General features: G+C 42.0%; 1 protein-coding gene across 1 annotated transcript in view; it reads left to right on the top strand.

Moving 5' to 3' along the window:
* Positions 1 to 2455: 2455 nt before the first annotated feature.
* The window catches only part of LOC115196645 (protogenin B-like), a 36621-nt gene continuing 20095 nt past the window's right edge, over positions 2456 to 18981 (top strand). Inside the window, exons 1-9 of the mRNA XM_029757490.1 lie at positions 2456 to 2539; positions 3537 to 3836; positions 9742 to 9886; positions 10971 to 11107; positions 11292 to 11472; positions 11709 to 11824; positions 12893 to 13052; positions 13347 to 13594; positions 18427 to 18591. Of these exons, the coding sequence (XP_029613350.1) occupies positions 2470 to 2539; positions 3537 to 3836; positions 9742 to 9886; positions 10971 to 11107; positions 11292 to 11472; positions 11709 to 11824; positions 12893 to 13052; positions 13347 to 13594; positions 18427 to 18591 (1522 nt within the window). The 5' untranslated portion in view covers positions 2456 to 2469. The remainder of the gene's footprint in view (positions 2540 to 3536; positions 3837 to 9741; positions 9887 to 10970; positions 11108 to 11291; positions 11473 to 11708; positions 11825 to 12892; positions 13053 to 13346; positions 13595 to 18426; positions 18592 to 18981) is intronic.

The following is an 18981-nucleotide window of genomic DNA, read 5'->3' as shown; positions in this document are numbered from 1 at the left end:
TATGGGCACAAGTAGGGCTGTTGCGGTGAATGCATTTAAAGTATTTAAAGTATTTTTCTCAAGTGTAAAGTGAGACAAAATGTCTAGATTTAATCTTTGCCTGCCTATGTAGAGAGTAGAGAGAGAGAGAAAGAGAGATTGGATATTTTTTAGCTGACCACAGCACAGCTGATTTCAACCCCACAGCTGGAGCCTATTGTGTGTTCATTGAATGAGGGTGGAGGGATAAAAGGGTTTAAGGGGATAGGAGGGAGGAGGGTCATTGGCAAAAGTCATAGCCACTCCAGGTCCATGGTGGCCGGTTGGATCAACAGCTGAATTAATTTAGGAAGCCAGCTGACTGGCTACCACCGTCAATATCTCCTCATAATTACCAAGTTCTATGGTCAAACAAAGCAGAGCTGTTTCAGAGCTGTTTCATATAGGGACCTGATCACCAGGTTTTTTTTAATCAATGCATTGGTCTTTGGTAACCGCTTGCTAAACCCATAAACCACATCTAACAAATATATGGTGATACCAGCAATTATTGTATATCATATGGTGCAGCATTGGGGAATGTCCCGGGCCACCAACTACACGCACCAAGTGTATTTCTATGGGCACAAGTAGGGCTGTTGCGGTGAACGTATTTCAGCCACACTGACGGTCACAAGTCATGAAGGCAGTCAAATTCCATGTGACCATTTAGTCATGGTAATTAGGCTTCTCCAAGCTCTGATGCCATCAGCAGCATCAGAACTTGGAGAAGCCTAATTACCATGACTAATGTAATCGAAAATCTAATCAAACTCTTCATGAGAGCCCATGAGCTCGTTGCGCAACATTTCTCTAGGCTATGCAATTGTGGGAAAAAACAGAGTGATGGCCTCTACTAAAAAGAGGAGGATCCCATCAGCTTTCTATAGGCCAGGCCTACTATATTTATTTATCAACTTTCCTAATATTAAGCACATTGCTTCTCTTTACAACAGGAGTATAGCCTATCTTCCTGGCTGGCAAGAAAATGAACCACGGGAAAAGCATCCTCATATTTGATATTTAAGTGCATCCGCTGCCCTGTTTTGATACAGGTGCATGATAATGGTCCATTCTAAATCAAAACAAATTTCACACATATTTTATTGAGTAAATAAAGACAAGATTAAATCAATAATAGTGTGATGGGTGACAATATTAGCCCATCACTCGTGAATGATGCACAGCATAAGAAACTTCCCTTTTTTGGAGACTTTTGGAGAATTTTGGTTTGTCATTATGGGGTATTGTGATGTCATTATGGGGTATTGTGATGTCATTATGGGGTATTGTGATGTCATTATGGTGTATTGTGTGTAGATTGATAAGGAAAAAAACTATTCAATCTGTTTTAGAATAAGGCTGTAACATAATAAAATGTGGAAAAAGTCAAGGGGTCTGAATACTTTCCGAATGCACTGTTTAGCAGCCCAACGTTTATAAAACAATTAAAGTTACATTAATAACTCTAAATTAAGCATATAGGAGTACCTATTTCTTTGTTAACTGTTCAACATAGAATAGCCTCAAATCAAATCATTTGGAGAAAATATTTATATTTTATTCAGCTTTACTGAAATGTATTCTTCATACTATAAAATAATGTAAAATAATACCATGGAAGTCTAAGCAAATCTTGTCTGCTAAATGAACTAGTGTAGAACCACAGCCATATGGCCTAGCCAGATCAGGACCTGCTAAATGAACTAGTGTAGAACCACAGCCATATGGCCTAGCCAGATCAGGACCTGCTAAATGAACTAGTGTAGAACCACAGCCATATGGCCTAGCCAGATCAGGACCTGCTAAATGAACTAGTGTAGAACCACAGCCATATGGCCTAGCCAGATCAGGACCTGCTAAATGAACTAGTGTAGAACCACAGCCATATGACACAGCCAGATCAGGACCTAACATAACGACAACTCAGAGGATGCTATTCTGTTCTTCTGACTACATTTTTTTCATAGCATGTTTCTTTAGACCTGTCTAAAATAAATAATGAATTTATTGGGAAGGTGTAGGCTTTATTACATGGATTTATTAGACTTTATAAAATGTAGATGTTCCAAAAGTCTGTATCAGTGGCTTGTAGGCTGTGTGGAAGCCGGGAGATACTAAATGTGTTTACGTTAATTAACGGTCAGCTACCGTGAGACCAACACTTATTTGCTTGACAACCACCAGCTGAGGAAATTTCATGACCGCACATACTGCACATACACCCACATTGTTGGCAGATGGAATTCTGCAGGTTTAGAAACAAACTACACGCGCCCCTCGATTAAAGCGTGGCTGAAGAAGCGCATGCGCCGTCAGGAGGGAGGGCTCTCAGCCGGAGTCGGTCTCTGGAGATGTTGCAGCACCGGTGTCATGCGTCATTTGGGGAGGCTCGCAGCACGATGGGCAACGGCGGTCCTCCTTTATAGAATGACAGAACAATCGGAATAAATGGCGATTTTCAAAAGGAATCTATACCAGCATTGTTTGCTGTGTTTTGTTTTGTTTATTCAACTATCAGGTGAAGTAATTTGTTTTCTTCCTGTTATCTTTTCTGTGTCAGTAGTTCTTTGCAACTAACTGCAAGAGAGTTTGAGGTCCGTGTTTGTGTGTGACCAGACATAAACCGTACCAGACTGGACGACCACAGATTGTAGACACAACCTTTCGGGTGGATAATATACCCGGGCAAAAAAAAAGGATGCACGAGAAAAATATAGTTTATAATGATAAAAGGGAGAAAAAAATAGTTAATATTCCTTTGTAAAATGCTATGATTACATTACGTTTAGAGGAATAGAGTGACTGACTTGAGTGGCGGTGATTGTTTTGGCCGGTGTCCAGTTGTTAATTCCTGCATGGACCAGAACCGTGCATTCAAAATAACTCATTTTTCCCAATTCAAACTGACAATTTAGTATCTTTTGTTGGTTTCATCAACACTGTATTGTGTACCAAGTAACCTGAGCAATAACTACGCTATGCTCTATATCAGAGTTATTTCTTTTTTCTTCTATTTGTGATGTATTTATCAGGAAATACATGAATAGGTAGAGAACGTTACACTAAAAGCTATACACTGCTATAATACACTGCTATGATAACCATGCAAGTATTGTGCAATACATAAGGGCCCGATAGAGTCCCACATACCTGACAGGACAGGCCTAACATATCAATGCCTTCCTCTCCATCCCTCCATCCATCCCTCCCTCCATCCCTCCATCCCTCCATCCATCCCTCCATCCATCCATCCCTCCATCATCCCTCCCTCCATCCCTCCATCCCTCCCTCCATCCCTCCATCCCTCCCTCCATCCCTCCATCCATCCCTCCATCCCTCCATCCATCCCTCCATCCATCCATCCCTCCATCATCCCTCCCTCCATCCCTCCATCCATCCCTCCATCCATCCATCCATCCATCCATCCCTCCATCCCTCCCTCCATCCCTCCATCCCTCCATCCATCCCTCCATCCTTCCATCTCATTAACGGTCCCCTCTCTTTTCCATTTCCAGGTGTTTTTTGTTTCAGTGAGCTCTCCTTCATCACAGAACCCAGTGATGTTGTAGTAATAACCAGGGATCCAGTGGTCCTGGACTGCGTGGCCCACGGACAGCCTCCCATCACCATCAGATGGCTGAGGAATGGAGTCAGGGTTACGGAGAGCGGCCGGCTCCAGATCCTGTCCAACGGATCACTGTACATACCCGAGGTCAGGAGAGACGGAGAGGAGTCAGACAAAGGCTTCTATCAATGCCTCTCTCAGAATAGATATGGAGCCATATTAAGCCAAAGATCCCGACTGACAATCACAAGTAAGTATGGATCATGAGGTAAATACAATGTGTCACTGGAAAGCATACATTGTGTATATACACCGCTTATTAAAGCTATATCAAACACATCATTGCAGGTTGTATGTAGAATGCTATAGAACAACAACATTTGTACTGACGCACACAAACATGTTATTGAGAAAAGTTCTCTAAAGCTTGCCTCAGTAAAGTTTCCATGTTATTAGAAGTTGTCCAGTGTTTCAGGGAGTGGACAGGCCTCTCCTTATTGGTGGTAAAAGTATCTTGTGGAGTTATAGACTTGTTTAAAAAAATAAAAATAAAAACTTTGAAAGATCAGTTAAGTATTGATGGACAGTCTGAAAGATAATTAAATACTCAGGTTAATAGGTTATATGTGTAATTTAGGAAAAGTAATATGGAAACACACGCGCACACACACAGGCCTACACACTTTCACACACACACACAATTTCCTGGAAAATGGGATCAGTCAGTCTGCCGTGTTCTTGTGTTGGTTCATTGTCAGTGTAGACCAGTGCTCTCTCTGTGTGATTGTCTGTCACTTTTAGCCCTTTGTCTGGCCTGCCCTGACTGTCCCTGACTGTCCCTGACTGGCCCTGACTGGCCCTGACTGTCCCTGACTGGCCCTGACTGGCCCTGACTGGCCCTGACTGTCCCTGACTGGCCCTGACTGTCCCTGACGGTTCCTGACTGGCCCTGACGGTTCCTGACTGGCCCTAAAGAAAAGACTCTGTTGCAGGGCATTAGTTTGTCCACATCTCAGTGGACAGGACATCTGTCCAGATCTATGGTCTATTTAGCATCACCAGGCCAGTTCTTAGACACAAAACCACAGGGGCTTTAGTTTAGTCTGGTTTATCTTTTGGGAAGGATATTTTTACAATATTTTCCTGTAGGACATCATTTAGGGATGGGGGGGGGGTATTATAAGTTTCACATATTCCTTGTTTATCAAAAGCAACACCAATATCAATGTTTCGTAGTTTATTGTAAGTTTTGATAATAGTTGTTAGATCTGGCAATGATGAGCGTGGCCCCTAAAGGGTTAAAGGTTTTGTCCAGCTGTATGGAGGCTGGGGTTGGAGGAGGGGCATCTCTCTTTCTCTCTGCCCGCTCCCCATCGGTCCCAGAGGCCCAGAGAGGTCAAAGGTTGCATGGGAAAGGCTTTGTGATGTCACCGCCTGGCCTGGCCTGCTCTGAGCTCTGTGCTGGGCCTGGGGGGGTTGCCCTGTCCTGCTGTCCTCTGTCCTTTCACTAGTCCGTTGGTCCTTTCAGTGGCTCTCCAGTCGCTGACCTCTCCCACACTCACTATCATTGTCAAGGGCAACTCCTATTGTTCTACGTATGTATAGACTAGGCTCGATCTGTCATACGGGTTGACTAGGTTATATTATCAAAACGTCTGAAAAAAACAAAACAAAAAAAACGCTCAGGAAAGGAAAGCTACAAGACTTCTGTGATGCTTATTATTATTATATCTGATTTCAGTTTGATAACAGTCAGTGTTATACCGCTGATGTCACATGCTCTATGACATCACACTACTTCCTCATCTTGCCAGTCATACTGCAGCAACATTGTTTCATATTCTAATACAAAACAACTAACAACAAAAAAAAAATAAGTCCCAACATGTCCCATTTATTTTTTTTTGGTAGACAATAGCTGACCAGACCGATAACAGTCTTCGATCCGACCGGGTCCCCCCCCCCCCCCCTCCCCCAATTTGAGCTGAAATTGGATGGACAGGGGGAGGCTGGGTTTGAACCCTGACCTCTTTTAAGGGAACCTTTGTGCAGTCTGACCTGTCCATTGATCTGCTGATTACGACAAAGCTAGGCTGGGCTGACCATATTAGTGGAGTAGTCTGCTGCCCAGGCCACACCCCTCAACATGGCTGACCCCAACCACTGGCAGAAACCCACCGTCAGAGAGGATGGCCTGGCCTCTTATCTATGGGTGGGCATTTAGATAATCTTAGCAGGCCCCAGGGTAGTTTGCTCTGGGTGGTGAGGACCATTGTTTTCAAGATGTTTTACACCCCCCTTTTCTTCCCAATTTCGATCCAATTACAATCTTGTCTCATCGCTGCAACTCCTCAACGTGCTCGGGGGAGAGGGGGAAGGTCGAGGTCATGCGTCCCCCGAAACATGACACGCCAAACCGCGCTTCTTAACACGGACGCCAGCAGCACCAATAATGTGTCGGAGGCAACACCGTTCAACTGATGACCGAAGTCAGCTTGCAAAGGCACGGTCCGCCACAAGGAGTCGCTAGAGCGCGATGAGCCAAGTAAAGCCCCCCCTGGCCAAACCCTCCCCTAGCCCGGACGATGCTGGGTCCCTATGGGACTCCCAGTCACAGCCGGTTGTGACACAGCCTGGGATCGAACCCAGGTCTGTAGTGATGCCTCAAGCACTGCGATGCAGTACCTTAGACCGCTACACCACTCGGGAGGCCCTTAACATTTTTTTAATAAGATATTTAGTTGATTATCATATGCAATGGGGAAGGCAGCCATTTTATTGCTTTTCTATCCAATCCAGGGCAAGGATGACCTTCTCCACATTAGGTTTAGCTTTTATTTGTGTTCAATATTGTTGTCCTTATTAGGCTTAAAATTAAATAGGAAATATTTGGATAAGAGCGTCTGCTAAATGACTAAAATGTAAAATGTAAATGAAATATCTTTAATTCAAGCCTGCTTTAGAGCAACAGTTTTATGTTGACTTTAATAGGAGAAACTAGTCATTGATTTTCTGTGACTGGGGGTCTTTAACATGGTATTGACCTGGTCCTGTGACTGGGGTCTTTAACATGGTATTGACCTGGTCCTGTGGTCTTTAACATGGTATTGACCTGGTCCTGTGACTGTGGTCTTTAACATGGTATTGACCTGGTCCTGTGACTGGGGTCTTTAACATGGTATTGACCTGGTCCTGTGACTGGGGTTTTTAACATGGTATTGACCTGGTCCTGTGACTGGGGTCTTTAACATGGTATTGACCTGGTCCTGTGACTGGGGTCTTTAACATGGTATTGACCTGGTCCTGTGACTGGGGTCTTTAACATGGTATTGACCTGGTCCTGTGACTGGGGTTTTTAACATGGTGTTGACCTGGTCCTGTGACTGGGGTCTTTAACATGGTGTTGACCTGGTCCTGTGACTGGGGTCTTTAACATGATATTGACCTGGTCCTGTGACTGGGGTTTTTAACATGGTATTGACCTGGTCCTGTGACTGGGGTCTTTAACATGGTATTAACCTGGTCCTGTGACTGGGGTCTTTAACATGGTATTGACCTGGTCCTGTGACTGGGGTCTTTAACATGGTATTGACCTGGTCCTGTGACTGGGGTCTTTAACATGGTATTGACCTGGTCCTGTGACTGGGGTCTTTAACATGGTATTGACCTGGTCCTGTGACTGGGGTCTTTAACATGGTATTGACCTGGTCCTGTGACTGGGGTCTTTAACATGGTATTGACCTGGTCCTGTGACTGGGGCCCTTAACATGGTATTGATCTGGTCCTGTGACTGGGGTCTTTAACATGGTATTGACCTGGTCCTGTGACTGGGGTCTTTAACATGGTATTGACCTGGTCCTATGACTGAGGGCGGAAGGGTCAGATGTGTTATCACTAAAAAACCCTCATATTTAAGGGTAAACATATTGCCTATGGTACCTATATGTTTACAGTGGATTTGTGTTGAGTTTTAGGGTATGCTTATGGAAAGATTCATAGTTAATTGCAGGACGTGGCTGAGCTCATCACTCGGCCATCCTGACTCAAATGGACACTACATTAGTTTCTGTTGTTTCCAATGACACATTGGGTTTGTATTATGTACTCAATTGTCAGACAGACAGATCATTCTAGTGTTCGTTATTGAAGATCTCTGTGATGAATCATTATCATACTTTTATTATTTATATTTCTCCTCTTCCTCCTCCGCCTCCTTCTTCATCTATCTGCAGTCTTACAGCCTTATCTCCTGAGAGCAAGCCCATTGATTCGTGTTAATTTATGACCAATCATCATTCAATGCCATTCTCCCATTGATCTATTGATTGGTCTATTGATCCGGCCAGCTGGCCAGCTGCACAGCTGATTGGCTCAAAGACAAGATCATGGTGGCTGGGATGTATCAAACTCCCTCATGGGTTCAGATCACATTTATCAACGTCAGGATTTGACAGGCTTGACCTCGTATCTTCAAACAATTAGATTGAAAGCTGAATATTCAAATTCACAAGCGAAGTTGTTGAAATCAATGTAGTTGTTTTGTGAAACACTTGATAACAAGTTCATCAGAGAAACGTTTTAAATGGTTAGGCCTACAGACCCTTCCAGCCAGTCATTTGTTTTTAACTGCCTCACCTGGACTTAATGGTTAAGGAAATAAATACATTTGAATATGTTGCACCAATTTGCATCTAGAACTCATAAACTCCCTGGTTATTATATACATACATACATGACTGCCTATCATCAGATTAGAGTTCTGCCATGTTCTAAGGGCAGAAATACATTGAGCCTCGTGGGCAGAAATACATTGAGCCTCTTGGGCAGAAATACATTGAGCCTCGTTGGGTAGAAATACATTGAGCCTCGTGGGCAGAAATACATTGAGCATCGTTGGTAGAAATACATTGAGCCTCGTTGGGTAGAAATACATTGAGCCTCGTTGGTAGAAATACATTGAGCCTCGTTGGTAGAAATACATTGAGCCTCGTTGGGTAGAAATACATTGAGCCTCGTTGGTAGAAATACATTGAGCCTCGTGGGCAGAAATACATTGAGCATCGTTGGGTAGAAATACATTGAGCATCGTTGGGTAGAAATGCATTGAGCCTCGTTGGGTAGAAATACATTGAGCCTCGTGGGCAGAAATACATTGAGCCTCGTGGGCAGAAATACATTGAGCCTCGTTGGGTAGAAATACATTGAGCCTTCGTTGGGTAGAAATACATTGAGCCTCGTTGGGTAGAAATACATTGAGCCTCGTTGGGTAGAAATACATTGAGCCTCGTTGGGTAGAAATACATTGAGCCTCGTTGGGTAGAAATACATTGAGCCTCGTTGGGCAGAAATACATTGAGCCTCGTTGGGCAGAAATACATTGAGCCTCGTTGGTAGAAATACATTGAGCCTCGTTGGTAGAAATACATTGAGCCTCGTTGGTAGAAATGCATTGAGCCTCGTTGGTAGAAATACATTGAGCCTCGTTGGTAGAAATACATTGAGCCTCGTTGGTAGAAATACATTGAGCCTCGTTGGTAGAAATGCATTGAGCCTCGTTGGGTAGAAATACATTGAGCCTCGTGGGTAGAAATACATTGAGCCTCGTTGGGCAGAAATACATTGAGCCTCGTGGGCAGAAATACATTGAGCCTCGTGGGCAGAAATACATTGAGCCTCGTGGGCAGAAATACATTGAGCCTCGTTGGTAGAAATACATTGAGCCTCATTGGGTAGAAATACATTGAGCCTCGTTGGGTAGAAATACAGTGAGCCTCGTTGGGTAGAAATACAGTGAGCCTCGTTGGGTAGAAATACATTGAGCCTCGTTGGGCAGAAATACAGTGAGCCTCGTTGGGCAGAAATACATTGAGCCTCGTTGGGTAGAAATACATTGAGCCTCGTTGGGTAGAAATACATTGAGCCTCGTTGGGCAGAAATACATTGAGCCTCGTTGGGTAGAAATGCATTGAGCCTCGTTGGGTAGAAATGCATTGAGCCTCGTTGGCTAGAAATACATTGAGCCTCGTGGGTAGAAATACATTGAGCCTTACGTTGAGTAGAAATACATTGAGTCTTACGTTGAGTAACCACTGCTTCCTTTGGCCAGACTGTGTGTTGTGTCTCGTAGCTAATTGGTCTTTCATTGTGTGTTCCAGATGTCTCACCGTTCGTGGTGCATCCCGTGCTTTTGGAGGTGACTGAGGGTTCCGTGGCCAGGTTCACCTGTCAGGTGACCTCTAACCCTCCTGCCAGCGTGACCTGGGAGCTAGACCAAAGCACACTACAGCTGGAGACAGACAGGTACAGTCCCGTGGTCCCGTGTGGCTCAGTTGGTAGAGCATGGTATTTGCAACGGTGTTTGCAACACCAAGGTTGTGGGTTCGATTCCCACGGGGGACCAGTACGGGGGGGGAAAAATGTCTGAAATGTATGCATTCACTACTGTAAGTCGCTCTGGATAAGAGCGTCTGCTAAATGACTAAAATGTATATGAATATCGGGGGGCAAAATGTGTTTTCATGTGAAAGGTTCTACAAGCAATGTTTAGGGTCTGCAGCTGGAACATGCTTACTTACACGAGCTGGGGTCAGGAAGCATTTGCCATTCTACTCATAGCTGTGTAGTTTTTTACATTTTTTTCAAATCATACTAGTATGGTATTGATATGTTACCTGTTGTTTATGTTATGATACAATTCAATATACAAGACCGCATTTGTCTCTTGATTTTACTTAAATCTCATCGCTTTTTGGGGTTTGTGTTTATACTGTTCTATCAGGTCCTGACCTTCACTAACCATTATACTGTTCAATCAGGTCCTGACCTTCACTAACCATTATACTGTTCTATCAGGTCCTGACCTTCACTAACCATTATACTGTTCTATCAGGTCCTGACCTTCACTAACCATTATACTGTTCTATCAGGTCCTGACCTTCACTAACCATTATACTGTTCAATCAGGTCCTGACCTTCACTAACCATTATACTGTTCTATCAGGTCCTGACCTTCACTAACCATTATACTGTTCAATCAGGTCCTGACCTTCACTATACTGTTCTATCAGGTCCTGACCTTCACTATCCATTATACTGTTCTATCAGGTCCTGACCTTCACTATACTGTTCTATCAGGTCCTGACCTTCACTATCCATTATACTGTTCTATCAGGTCCTGACCTTCACTATACTGTTCTATCAGGTCCTGACCTTCACTATCCATTATACTGTTCTATCAGGTCCTGACCTTCACTATACTGTTCTATCAGGTCCTGACCTTCACTATCCATTATACTGTTCTATCAGGTCCTGACCTTCACCATCCACTATACTGTTCTATCAGGTCCTGGTACTAACTATCACTTACTATACCATGTCTCTCTAGAATCACAGTCCTGCCCAACGGAGTTCTCCAGATCCACAACGTCCAGCTAGAGGATGCTGGGAAGTTCCGCTGTGTGGCCACCAACATCGGCAACTGCGTCAAGAGCAGCGAGGCAACGCTCACCGTTATCAAACCAGGTGATTGAGAATAAACTGTCAACACCACATTTATTCAATAAAGGAAGCAATCTGTTTATTTCTCCTATTGACAGCTGTATCACCCCTCCATTTCCCGGTATATTTCTATTAAATGTACATAGAAACGTTGTTTATTGCTTTAATGCTTACTTGACATGTGTCTTGGTCTTCTTATCTGTTTCAGGTGTTGGCCCTAAGCCCCGTCAGAGGCCCCGGATCATAGCGGGCCCCCAGAATATGACGGTGTCCCTCCACCACACTGTGGTTCTGGAGTGTATTGCTACAGGAAACCCCAGACCCGTCATATCCTGGAGTCGAGCCGACAGTAAACCCATTGACGTGTACAATGCCAGGGTGCTGGGCAGGTAAGACAGAAATACACCATGGATGTTTGTACTTTGTTCGTGGCTGACTATACCTTAATGAACGTCCTATTTAGCTTGGACTTTAATCAGTGGTTGTATTCCTATTATTTAAGACATCTGTTGTTTTTTTTTATGTTCTTTTGTTTCACTACGGTGTTTGTTTTAACGGTAAAAGTTTGTTTTAACGGTAAAAGTGTTTTTCAAAATGTGTCAAGTTTGATGTGTTTTGTCATCAGTGGGAACCTCTTGATCAGTAATTTGAAGCCTCGGCATAGTGGAGTCTACCTCTGTAGAGCCACCACACCAGGAACACGCAACTACACCATCGCTGCTGCCAACCTCACCGTGCTAGGTGGGTACAATACTTGGGTACATTTCCTTCCTGCACAACAGAATAAGCCTGCTCAGTCGATAATCTTCATTGAAAGTGTTTTTTTTTGTTGTCTAGGACTGGCTTAAATCTATGTCTCGGATTCCAGAATCGTATGCCCTTATTCATTGCTCCAATATATGTTATTTCAGACAACAATGTAGAGAACTGGAGAGATGTAGAGAACTGTTATATTATCTTTGACCTCAACCATCATCCGTGTATGTTTTGGATGGAATTGAATAGTGTTTTTTCAGACGCTCAAAGAGCTTTATAACGTAAAGGGGGAAACTAACCTCCTCTACCAGTTAAAGAGGGGAAACTAACCTCCTCTACCTGTTAAAGAGGGAAACTAACCTCATCTACCCGTTAAAGAGGGAAACTAACCTCATCTACCAGTTAAAGAGGGAAACTAACCTCATCTACCTGTTAAAGAGGGAAACTAACCTCATCTACCTGTTAAAGAGGGAAACTAACCTCATCTACCAGTTAATGGGGGAAACTAACCTCATCTACCAGTTAAAGAGGGAAACTAACCTCATCTACCAGTTAAAGAGGGGAACTAACCTCATCTACCAGTTAAAGAGGGAAACTAACCTCATCTACCTGTTAAAGAGGGGAAACTAACCTCATCTACCAGTTAAAGAGGGAAACTAACCTCATCTACCTGTTAGAGGGGAAACTAACCTCATCTACCCGTTAAAGAGGGGAAACTAACCTCATCTACCTGTTAAAGAGGGAAACTAACCTCATCTAACTGTTAAAGGGGGAAACTAACCTCATCTACCAGTTAAAGAGGGAAACTAACCTCATCTACCAGTTAAAGAGGGGAAACTAACCTCATCTACCTGTTAAAGAGGGAAACTAACCTCATCTACCAGTTAAAGAGGGGAACTAACCTCATCTACCAGTTAAAGAGGGAAACTAACCTTATCTACCTGTTAAAGAGGGGAAACTAACCTCATCTACCAGTTAAAGAGGGGAAACTAACCTCATCTACCTGTTAAAGAGGGAAACTAACCTCATCTACCCGTTGTTATGTCCCTCCAGAGCCTCCATCCATGGTGGAGAGGCCAGAGAGCCAGACTCGTCCCAGGGCTGGCACTGCCCGTTTCATGTGCCAGGCTCAGGGTGTGCCCCCACCTCGCATCACCTGGCTGAAAAATGGAGAGGAGGTACACCTGAACGGCAGGATCAAGATGTACAACAGGTAGAACCTTAACTTATTCCACCTTATTAAACTTATTAGACAATTCACCACTTATCCCTAAACAAATCAAAATAGATTTAGCTATTTCATTTTCTTTTGGATCAGAAAACTTCACAGTTTCAGTATAACAAGAACAGATTGTAGTAATAGTGCCCTACAATAAATTTGAGGAAACCTAATCACAATGTATACATAATAAAAACTGTATAAAGGGGCATTGGGAGAAAAAAAATCCCCACCCCCCCATTTCCTGATTGTACTCGATGTTCACTAAGTCTGTGTTTCCATCCACAGTAAACTGGTTATCACTCAGATCACCCCGGAGGATGATGCCATCTACCAGTGTGTGGCGGAGAATGAGCAGGGCAGTGTTCTGTCCCTGGCACGCCTCATCGTGGTGATGTCTGAGGACCGGCCCAGCGCGCCCAGGAACATCCACGCTGAAACCATCTCCTCCTCAGCCATCCTACTGGCCTGGGACAGACCCGTCTACAACGCTGATAAAGTCATTGCTTACTCTGTACACTACATGAAGGCTGAGGGTAAATTATTTGTTATAAGAGTGTATGAGCCTATATAATGTCCTATTACAGATGTAGGGTCTTAATTTGAGCAAGTTTGCTACAGCAGGAAAATAATCCTGCAGCAACAAGAATTATTATTATGTGGATTCTAATGGACATTTTGGTCAGGGTTGATAAATGTTTCGTTAGGGCAAATCAAGTCTGAAGTTTCAAAGTGGAAATTACAAACTTTAGAAGCCTTTTTAACCCTCAAAAACATTGCAAGTTTGCATTTCCTGCCGTGCAGGAAAATTCTCAGCAACAAAATAGTGATCAAATTAAGATCCTACTAGAGGTCGACCGATTATGATTTTTCAACGCCGATACCAATTATTGGAGGACCAAAAAAGCCGATACCGATTAATCTGCCGATTTTTATTTATTTATATATTTATTTGTAATAATGACAATTACAACAATACTGAATTAACACTTATTTTAACTTAATATAATACATAAATACTATCAATTTAGCCTCAAATAAATAATGAAACATGTTCAATTTGGTTTAAATAATGCAAAAACAAAGTGTTGGAGAAGAAAGTAAAAGTGCAATATGCGCCATATAAGAAAGCTAACGTTAAGTGCCTCTTTCAGAACATGAGAACATATGAAAGCTGGTGGTTCCTTTTAACATGAGTCTTCAATATTCCCAGGTAAGAAGTTTTAGGTTGTAGTTATTTTAGGAATTATAGGACTATTTCTCTCTATACGATTTGTATTTCATATACCTTTGACTATTGGATGTTCTTATAGGCACTTTAGTATTGCCAGCGTAACAGTATACCTTCCGTCCCTCTCCTCGCTCCTACCTGGGCTTGAACCAGGAACACATCGACAACAGCCACCCTCGAAGCAGCGTTACCCATGTAGAGCAAGGGGAACAACTACTCCAAGTCTCAGAGCGAGTGACGTTTGAAACGCTATTAGCGCGCACCCCGCTAACTAGCTAGCCATTTCACATCGGTTACACCAGCCTAATCTTGGGAGTTGATAGGCTTGAAGTCATAAACAGCGCAATGCTTGAAGAATTGCGAAGGGCTGCTGGCAAAACGCACGAAAGTGATGTTTGAATGAATGCTTACGAGCCTGCTGCTGCCTACCACCGCTCAGTCAGACTGCTCTATCAAATATCAAATCATAGACTTAATTGTAATATAATAAACACACAGAAATACGAGCCTTAGTTCATTAATATGGTCGAATCCGGAAACTATCATCTCGAAAACAAAACGTTTATTTTTTCTGTGAAATACGGAACCGTTCCGTATTTTATCTAACGGGTGGCATCCATAAGTCTAAATATTCCTGTTACATTGCACAACCTTCAATCTTATGTCATAATTACGTAAAATTCTGGCAAATTAGTTCGGAACAAGCCAGGCGGCCCAAACTGTTGCATATACCCTGACTCTGTGTGCAATGAACGCAAGAGAACTGACACAATTTCACCTGGTTAATATTGCCTGCTAACCTGGATTTCTTTTAGCTAAATATGCAGGTTTAAAAATATATACTTCTGTGTATTGATTTTAAGAAAGGCATTGATGTTTATGGTTAGGTACAGTCGTGCAACGATTGTGCTTTTTTCGCAAATGTGCTTTTGTTAAATCATCCCCCGTTTGGCGAAGGCGGCTGTCTTTGTTAGGAAGAAATAGTCTTCACACAGTTCGCAATGAGCCAGGCGGCCCAAACTGCTGCATATACCCTGACTCTGTTGCAGAGGTGACACATTTTCCCTAGTTAAAAGAAATTCATGTTAGCAGGCAATATTAACTAAATATGCAGGTTTAAAAATATATACTTGTGTATTGATTTTAAGAAAGACATTGATGTTTATGGTTAGGTACACATTGGAGCAACGACAGTCCTTTTTCGCGAATGCGCACCGCATTGATTATATGGAATGCAGGACAGGCTAGATAAACTAGTAATATCATCAACCATGTGTAGTTAACTAGTGATTATGATTGATTGATTGATTTTTATAAGATAAGTTTAATACTAGCTAGCAACTTACCTTGGCTTCCTACTGCATTCGCGTAACAGGCAGGCTCCTCGTGGAGTGCAATGTAAAGCAGGTGGTTAGAGCGTTTGACTAGTTAACCATAAGGTTGCAAGATTGACTCCCCAAGCTGACAAGGTAAAAATCTGTCGTTCTGCCCCTGAACAAGGCAGTTAACCCACCGTTCCCTGGTAGGCCGTCATTGTAAATAAGAATGTGTTCTTAACTGACTTGCCTAGTTAAAAAAAATATTATTTTTTTATTTTTTTAATTTAACAAATTGGTGGCCAGAAATACCCGATTACCGATTGTTATGAAAACTTGAAATCGGCCCTAATTAATCGGCCATTCCGATTAATCGGTCGACCTCTACATCCTACATCTGTATAATGCTGACTAAGTCATCACATACTCTGTACCCTACATGAAGGCTGAAGGCAGGAGTAAAGACAGGGAGAGGGAGAAATTAGCATGTAGGGTTACAAGGATAGATGACAAAAGGAATGTCCACAAGTCACAGCTATCTGATCTCTCTAGGAAAAGAGATGATTTATCTCAAGGGACTTTCTGGTTAAAACATGATGACAATTCAAATATTGTTTGATATGTGGGCGCTCTAAAGAAATCACTGGCGAGAATAACAGAGGTGTGGAAAAGTTTTTCTTTTCTTCATACATTTATCTTTTCTGTCCAGAAAATAATTTAATTTAAAATATGTTTTATTTGGTACCAATAGATTACAGGCGCCAAAGGTCACAGAGAAGTGTTGCGAATTTTGATTGAACTTGTTGACCTTCACAATGAAGGTATTGAAAGGAGTGAAAGGGAGTTCAGTCCACCTCAATAGGCTATGGAGGCAGGCAGGGCTCTAACCTCTACGGTTCTAGTAGTCTAATGTGTGACCAGCTTTCCTTGGAGGCCATCTGTTGTCGCCACGGTGAGGTCAAGGTTTAAGCAGGAAGAATGGCCAACGCTCCAAAAATAAACAACAGCCACGGTGTGCCATTGTCCACCCTCAACCTTCTCAACCACACCGCTCTCGCTCTTAAAGGGACAGGAAACCATTTTCTTTAAGCCTGATATAATGGTTTTGAAATAGGACTTACTTAATAGGTCTACTACTCCAGACCAAACAGACCTCCAAACACTTGTAATGTTAGACAAGGAGACCCTGAGGAAGGCACAGTGATGCCGAAATGTTGGTAAATACCCATTAAATTCCTGGGAGTTTATATATGGAGTGTGCGACTTTCTTTATTTTGATAGTTTATAGTTTATTCGCCATTAGTCAGCACCTCCACACAAACACATTTTTCTGGGTGTGCGCCAGCTCATGTTTTATAATCTGAAGATAATCTACAAACATTAGTTAACTGACATTTTAAACAACAATAATTGCTGACAGTTGCTAAAAAAAAAACACTCTTAAAAAGGGGATGCAGACAAAAGTAAACAAAATGTTTTTCTTTAACTCACAGGTTAGGACTGTTTGAGGCCTGTGGGCAGGAAAGACATGTCACAGGGAATGTGACTCTGCTCTGCATTAGGTCAATGTTTACAGAAAATCTGAGGGGCAAGAGAGACTATTAGCAGAAAGATTCCCCAGCAAACCAGAAACATTCCCGGAACTTTAGCTAAGATTCCCTGTAATAGTCTAAGGGACACCAACCAAAAATGTGTTGCTCCCTGACCCAGAAAACTGAACTGCAACATTATGTAGATAGTGTTATGAGCATGAATGATTCAAGACTTGTAAAAAAAAAAAAATATTTATTAAAAGTTATGATATTTAGCATCAAAAACACTTTGGTTACTTTTGTTGCACACTGGCTCACAGAACTTATTGGTTAATATAAGGCCCTTTGGGCAGCTCTACTTAGCCTACAAGGGCCATCATTGCTCTTTCCTGCTAGCCAAACTAAGGACAGGTCAACGTTTGCTAGCTTACACAGCACTCAAAATATGCAAGGGTCCCGACAACTAAATAAAATACTGTTCTGGCATCTGAGATTTTTGTTGTTGTTGCTATTTAGCGTGTTTCAACAGCTTCTTATATTGCATTATTTTGGGATTCCTCCGGTCCGGTACGTACGTTTCTTTCTGCAAACATGGACAATGGAACGTGTGTAACAAAAGTAACCAAGATTTAACATGACAACCTCATAATGTTGCTAGGGGAAATTACCCAAAATGAGCTACGATTTCAAAATTGTACCTTTTTTATTTTATTTATAATATTTAATTAATTTGCTATTTTTACAAGTTGTAGATCACAAATTCTTCAAGTTAATTACAATTATCTACAAAATGATGTTGCCATTTTCCAGTTCTGTTTCAAGGGTGGTGGTTTTATCTAACGTTAGGATGATAACATCCCAAAAAAACATTCCAACAATGTTTTTAAATGAAATATCCGTAGAATGTTATCCTAACATTAACTATAATGTTGTGCACAACATCTGTAACAACCTCCCCAAATGTTCTAATTAGGTTTCCAGGTAATGTAATAAGACAGTATGCTCAAAATATGTCGCAAACAAAATGTGAGAGCAACGTTCACAGAACCATTTTTGGTTTGCTGGGTAGTTTACCCAAACAGTGAATACAATTTGTTTATACACCACAGGGTTATGAAGATCTCTGGTCTTTTTTTTTTTTATATCTATTTTATTCATTTTATTTCTCATTTATTTAACCAGGTCCCATTGAGGTATTTCCTTTTTTTTTAAAGGGAGCCCTACATTTGAGGCATCTTAAACATTACCTATCCAACCTATGCTTTTCATCTCCTCCCTATGCATTCCAGGACTAAACAATGAAGAGTATCAGGCAGTGATCGGCAACGACACGACCAGCTACATCATAGATGACTTGGAGCCAGCCTGGAACTACTCTTTCTACATTGTGGCCTATATGCCGATGGGAGCTAGCCGTATGTCTGACCAAGTCTGTCAACACACTCTGGAGGACGGTGAGTAGAGCCGTACAAATTTGTATACTTTCTTCACACCAATAAAATATACTTGAATTGAATTGAATTGAGCAGTAGAGGACAGGGACTCAATGATTCCTGTCACTAACTCACTTCATTTGAGGTAATATTGAGGTAATATTGAGGTAATATTCTGGTAATATTCAGGTAAACGATGTGAGTTGATGTATTATTATATTACTATTTATTATATTGAATATACATATTCACTCGCATGATTTTTCAGATAGTGGCTCTTCTGAAGAATGTTTTTACCTTGTAATGATGTTAAACAGATTGTGTGATTGTTTTACCCAGTTCAGTTGATGCACTGATTGGAAGTCGCTTTGGAAAAGAGCATCTGTTAAATGACTAAAATATAATGATGTA

The sequence above is a fragment of the Salmo trutta genome, chromosome 7, assembly GCF_901001165.1.
Source record: "Salmo trutta chromosome 7, fSalTru1.1, whole genome shotgun sequence".
NCBI classification, from domain to species: domain Eukaryota; kingdom Metazoa; phylum Chordata; class Actinopteri; order Salmoniformes; family Salmonidae; genus Salmo; species Salmo trutta.
This window is presented reverse-complemented; position numbering and strand designations above follow the sequence as displayed.